Source organism: Rhineura floridana, chromosome 4, assembly GCF_030035675.1.
Source record: "Rhineura floridana isolate rRhiFlo1 chromosome 4, rRhiFlo1.hap2, whole genome shotgun sequence".
NCBI classification, from domain to species: domain Eukaryota; kingdom Metazoa; phylum Chordata; class Lepidosauria; order Squamata; family Rhineuridae; genus Rhineura; species Rhineura floridana.
Genome location: NC_084483.1, coordinates 114,144,471 through 114,151,243, shown reverse-complemented (window position 1 = coordinate 114,151,243; position 6,773 = coordinate 114,144,471). Strand labels below are relative to the sequence as shown.

General features: G+C 43.6%; 1 protein-coding gene across 1 annotated transcript; it reads right to left on the bottom strand.

Moving 5' to 3' along the window:
* Window positions 1-1,632: 1,632 nt before the first annotated feature.
* On the bottom strand, window positions 1,633-2,247 carry LOC133384415 (uncharacterized; the record flags this gene model as incomplete). Its single annotated transcript, XM_061626341.1, has 1 exon — window positions 1,633-2,247. A coding segment is annotated over one exon (615 nt), but the record flags the coding sequence as incomplete, so codon positions are not given.
* Window positions 2,248-6,773: the final 4,526 nt, after the last annotated feature.

The following is a 6,773-nucleotide window of genomic DNA, read 5'->3' as shown; positions in this document are numbered from 1 at the left end:
CAGCTTTTATTGATTTCAAATCTGCTTTTTACCTGGTTCCCAGAGACAGGCTTTGGGACAAACTGAAGTCCATGAATATTGACAAACGCCTCTTACTACTTATTCACACTTTATACAGCAACACCTTCGTGCGTATCAGATGCAATACTGCCGGCCAGTTATCCAGGCCTATCTCTACTTTCAAAGGTGTTAAACAAGGGTGCATTCTGGCTCCTACCTTGTTCAACTTATATATCAATTCCTTGATTGACTATCTTATTCCGCACTGCTCCCATCAGCCAAGACTGTTTCAAAGGCCTCTCTCCATCCTCATGTATGCTGATGATGTAGTTCTGCTATCGCTAACATGTATTGGGCTAAGACGTCTTCTACGTGCGCTCGCTTCCTTTTGTCAGAATAAGCTCTTGTTAATTAATTACACCAAATCGAAGATTCTAGTTTTTTCAAGGAAAAGGACTATCCACCGCTGGCAGATTAATGGCCATCAAGTTGAACAGGTGTCTACTTTTAGATACCTCGGGCTAATGTTCCATTCGTCAGGCTCATGGCGCCACCAAGCAAGCAGAGCTATTTTAAATGCCCAAAAAAGCTCAAGAGCCCTCCTCTCCTTTTTTTATTCAAAAAGTGGCCAGTATGTACCCTCAGCAATTCGTATCTTTGCAGCAAAAGTCATCGCCCAGATGCTCTATGGTTCGCAAACCCGATTTCTACGCTCCCTTCTCGGTATACTGAGCTGTGTTCCTAACTACATTCTTTGTTTAGAAGTTGGGGCCCTCCAGATAGAAACACGTATTTGGATGAGCAAGGTAACATTTTGGTTAAAAATGCTATTCGAGCCAGTGGGCCTTACCTCACTTATATTGACGGAATCTTTCCAGTCCAATTGGAAACGGTCTTTGCAAGACAAATTGTTCAGTCTAGGATTTTCGATCTCGTTGATCTCTACCTTAGAACATCCCAAAGCAAAAGCCATAATTCTCCAATGGCTTATGGATATCGATTTCCAAAATCACATAACGCGAGCTGCACCTCACTCCCATCTCAGGTTCAGTTCAAAACCATTCAGCACTGCCTGCTATCTAACCACCTTGACAACACCAAAATTTAGGATAGCTTTTACCCGGGATAAATTTAACGTTCTACCTTCAGCTTACTTGGAGGGGAAGTTTAAAAAAATTCCAGTTAAGGAGCGGCTCTGTCCTTGCGGTGAAGAGGCAATCGAGACAATTGACCATGTTCTTCTCCATTGTATCTTTTACCGCGATCTACGCTTTGCCCTTATTACCCCTATTCTGCAAAGTATCCCAGGCCGAGATGAGGCCTTTTATGTCCAATTTCTTTTATCGGACGCCACTTTAGAAGTGACCGCCAAGGTGGCAAGCTTCTGAGCGGCAGCCATACGTTGCAGAAGGACTCTGACCACTGAGCATTAATATAGTACTTACCTCAACAGGAATTTACTTCCAGCACTACTTTTATTTATTTATTTATTTATTTATTTTCATTTCTAGACCGCCCATAGCTAATAGCTCTCTGGGCGGTATACAAAACGAGATTAAAATACAATATAGAATAAAATCAGTAACAAAGGAACACATTAAACTAAAAACATTAAACATAAAGCATTAAACATTAAAATGCCTGGGAGTATAGCCAGGTCTTAACCTGGCGCCTAAAAGAAAGAACCGTGGGCGCCAGGCGTATTTCCTCCGGTAAGCTGTTCCATAATTCGGGGGCCACCACAGAAAAGGCCCTAGATCTAGTAACAGTCCTCCGGGCATCCTGGTGTGTTGGTACCCGGAGGAGGGCCTTAGATACTGAACGAAGTGAACGGGTAGGTTCATAGCGGGAGAGGCGTTCCACAAGGTATTGCGGTCCCACACCGTGTAAGGCTTTATAGGTCAACACCAGCACCTTGAATCTAGCTCGGAAACAAATAGGTAGCCAGTGCAAGCGAGCCAGGACAGGTGTTATATGCGCAGACCGATTGGTCCTCGTCAACAGCCTGGCTGCCGCATTTTGCACTAGCTGAAGTTTCCGAACAGTCTTCAAGGGCAGCCCTACGTACAGCGCGTTACAGTAATCCAGTCTAGAAGTTACCAGAGCGTGAACAACCGAGGCGAGATCATCACTGTCCAGATAGGGGCGTAGTTGGGCTACTAAGCGCAGGTGGTAAAACGCATTCCGTGCCACCGAGGCCACTTGAGCCTCGAGCGACAAGGAAGGGTCAAAAAGGACCCCCAAACTACGAACCTGTTCCTTCAAGGGGAGTGTAACCCCATCTAGAACAGGATAAGCATCCGCCATCTGAGCAGGGAAAGAGCTCACCAACAGTGTCTCAGTCTTGTCTGGATTGAGTTTCAGTTTATTAGCTCTCATCCAGTCCATTATCGCGGTCAGGCAACGGTTCAGCACATCAACAGTCTCACCTGTGGAAGGTGAAAAGGAGAAGTAGAGCTGCGTGTCATCAGCGTACTGATGGCAACGCACTCCAAAACTCCTGATGACCGCACCCAGAGGCTGCATGTAGATGTTGAAAAGCATGGGGGACAAAACCGACCCCTGAGGGACTCCACAATGGAGAGTCCAGGGTGTCGAGCAATGTTCCCCAAGCACTACCTTCTGGCGACGATCCGCTAAGTAGGAGCAGAGCCACTGCCAAGCAGTGCCCCCAACTCCCAACTCCGCGAGTCTCCCCAGAAGGATACCATGGTCGATGGTATCAAACGCCGCTGAGAGATCAAGGAGAATCAACAGAGTCACACTCCCCCTGTCCCTCTCCCGACAAAGGTCATCATACAGGGCGACCAAGGCTGTTTCAGTGCCAAAACCGGACCTAAAACCAGATTGAAACGGATCCAGATAATCGGTTTCATCCAAGAGAGCCTGGAGCTGGCCGGCAACCACCCGCTCCAGAACCTTGCCCAAAAAAGGGACATTCGCCACCGGTCTGTAGTTGTTCAAAACATCTGGATCCAGAGAAGGTTTCTTTGGGCTTAATTGTTTTAACTGTTTTTACTATCAAACCTTATTTCGTTTTTATCTTCTCATTTTGTATCTTTGTCTGCTGGTCTAAGAACCGTAACAATAAATATTCATTCATTCATACTCTGTCCCCTGGTATTTGGGAAACAGGAAAGCTCTGCGCTGTGGTTTTTATGGTTTTTCAGTAGAAATGTTTGTAGCTCAGTATCAAAAAGTGATTATCAGTATTTCTTGTTATGATCTATGTCAGTGGATCCTAACCTTTATGAGTACGGGACGCCCTTTATAAGCTCAAATTTTTTTGTGACCTCCTCCCTCCAGGAAGGCAGCTTGGCTGCCAGGAAGGAAGGGGAAAAGCAGCCTTTCCTTGCAGCCTTGCTTCTTTATGCTTCACTAAAAGCCCTCTTGTTCTGAGTAAGGTCGTCATCAGTAGTGGTAGTGTGAGGAGACAGCAGTCAGTGGTAGTAATTCCCTCTTCTTTCTGGCAGCTTCACTCTCAGCCTCCTTTGGTGTCTCCCATGTATTTTAGAGGCAGATGCCTGCCTTTGGTGCGCCTGAAAGATGCTCTAGCACTTCAGCAAAAGTCCTCCCCTCTCATTTGGAGCAAGGAGGAGGTGTCATCTGCAGCGGCAATGGGGAGCAGACAGTGTCCAGGGAGTGAAGACTTTTTTTAAAAATTAAGAAATAATTAATTTCTTTACAGTTCGCAGCCCCCTCTGGATTACTTCACAGCCCCCAGGTTGGGAACCACTGATCTATGTCATAATATTTAGCTTTTGGATAGCACTTTAAATGCAGGGTGGGCAGAAAGTAGATCAAAATGTATTGGTGTATCTCAGGATGACTTACAGATCAGTGAGGATTTCAGACTCCTGTTTCACAATGAAAACAAGAAAATGACCACCCCACCATTATACTGCTGAAATGAAGAAAGTGGGGGGTAATCAGAATGGATTTTTGTGTGGAAATACTGTGAGCTCAGTTCAATTTTGGAACTCAAAACAAATTACTGGGCTAAGATGCATGTATTTTGTGGCTTGCTCTGGTTGGTGGATCTTGCTTTTTTGTAATAATAATAATAAAAAAATCAATACAAAAAACCTGAAGTCTAACCATCCTGATCTAGAGTATTAGATCCTGATCCAGTCTAACCATGAAGTCTAACCATCTGAACCATAGAGTATTTGCCACCCTGGGCTCCTGCTGGAAGGGCAGAATATAAATCAAATAATAAATAAATAAATAAACAAACAAAACATTACAACCCTACAAGGCAGGTTTGTGTTACCATAAAACCATGTGATGCAGCTACTTCTGACAGCAGTTTCTAATGGAGGCAGCCATTATCATGTGTTTGACCATCAGGTGTGTCTAATTTTGATGCATGACACTTGACATAGAAGGTAAGAGCTGCACAGAGATGAGCAAATCCACAATTTTTTTCTTCTCAATTTCTGGATACACAGTAGAAAGGTGACATTGCTTTTTTGAGAAAGCGTTCTTTGGCAATGTTTTGAAGAGTCTTACCTCTGCTATTGTAGTTTCATTCTTGCAAGCACTCCTTTGAACCATGCTACAACAACCCTGCAAAGTAGGTCTGTGCCCATACAAATGATTTAGTGCAGGGATGGCCAGAAGATAGACTGTAATCTATTGGTAGATCCCTGGGAGATTTGCAGTCAATTGGCAAGCGCTTCTGGCTTCCAGCTGTTTAACAATAGCAACAAAAGGACACACATCTGTTTGGAAATTTGACAACTGAAATTAAGAATACTTGTGGAAAGTAGGAATAGATCTATGTATGGAAAGACTGTGAGCTCATCTCAGTTCTGATAACCCTGTGCTCAGCAGCTTCGCAGAGACATCATGTTCTTTCAAAGTAGACGTATGTCTTTTGCAGCTGGCTGCAGTTGGTGGTTCTTGAGGTTCTAGTAAAACACAGGGTGGATCCTAGACTCTGCAATAGCAGTGCTCTCTCAGTAATGGCAACATTGCCACTCACTGAATGGGGCAAGGTGCCTGCAAGTTCAGGGCTGGTGGCACAACCATCCTGCAGCAGGTGGGTACACACCTGCAAGCTTGTGCTGCATTCCACCAAAGTACCCCCAACCTTGCCATCTCTGTGCCACTGCCATCCCCCCCCCCATTTATCACTGCTGACCTATGTCATCAAATTATTGGAAGAGTCTTGGCTATATTTCTCTTTCTTGACCTTTAGGAGGAAATAGAAAGCACACAACAGAATTTACCTTACCATTGATTTCAATAGGTTTTAAAAGACCAATGAAGAGTATAGTGGGTAATTTATATTGGATTTATAGAGGTACTGTATTTACAAGTTCTGCAAAAGCCAGTGTGGTGTAGCGATAAGAGTACTGGGCTAGGGCCTGGGAGACCTGGATTCAAACCCTCATTCAGCCATGAAATGCACTGGGTGACTTTTGGGCTAGTCACCTTCTCAGCCTAAACTACCTCATAGGGCTATTCTGAAGGTATATTTGGGAGGTGTAGGACTACGTATGCCACTGAGCTCTTTGCAAGAAAGTTGAGATGTAAAGGAAATAAGGCATTATTAAGATTAAGGCTACAATCCTTTGCACAATTACTTGAGAGTAAGCTCCATTGAACTGTGAAAGTTACTTTCGATAAACCTGCTTGGGATTATGTTGTTAAGATACGAGGAATAACTATTACCCAAAATTTCTATTATTTATTGATAACTATCATTTCTGAGCAAAGTGTTACCTAGCCATTAAGTTATTTTATTATTGCAGTTGTGATAGCAGCTATTATTCATTACCTGCACAGGGGGGTTGGAGCAAGTTTTGGAATCTATTTGTGGCAGTATCCTGAAAAGTAGATGTACTACTCGTAACAAGCAACAACAAGAGTCATATGATGACACACTGAACATTTAACAGACATTATAAATTTTATATTTATTGATAAATCACCTAGTATTTAAAGGAAAGGATTGAATGTAGAAGTTAAAGGCTGTAATTCTCTATTCACGTTCACTTCAGGAGTAAGCCCCATTAAACTCAGTGGAACTTACTTCTGAATAAACATTGCTGGGACTGCAGTGTAACTTCAGATTCCTAAGTCTTTCTCCCCATCCCCTTTACTAGATTACTGGTACATCCTCCCACCTTCTCTCAATTTTCACTTGTCTGAGCCCACAGGGGTCACACAAGTTCTGCTTCAGAGTCTTAGGGTTCCCCCCCACAAGACTTTTCTCTCTTCATTACCTCTGTTGTTCTTTCACCTCTTCCTACATTCCCCTTAAAGTGATGCTGCAATCCTATCCCAACCCCACTTACCTGGGAGTAAGTTCCACTGAGCTCAGTGGGACTCACTTCTGAGTAAACATGGCTAGAACTGTACTGTACTGTGAGCAGACACATAAGCAAACTCCCCCCTTTCTCTGCCCCCCCAACTGTTTCTTCTAAGTGGCTGGAATCCTAATCCTTTTTACCTGGGAGTAAGTCCCACCAAACTGAATGGAATTTACTTTAGAGTAGGCACGGGGTTAGGATTGTACTAGGAATGTAATCAAACTTAATTTTGTAAAAATTAACAATGTAAACAGTCCTTCCCTACCTCTAGCTTCTCTGACAGAACACTTGCTTTTTTTAGGCAATCCTAACTCCACTTACCTGTGAGTAAGCCCCATTGAACTAAGTGAGACTTACTTCTGAGTAGATGTTTTCAGAATTGTATTGCGAGCCCTAAGAATCTCTACCCTTTCTCTTCGCTAGCTTTCTGATTACTGCTTCATTCTGCCCTTC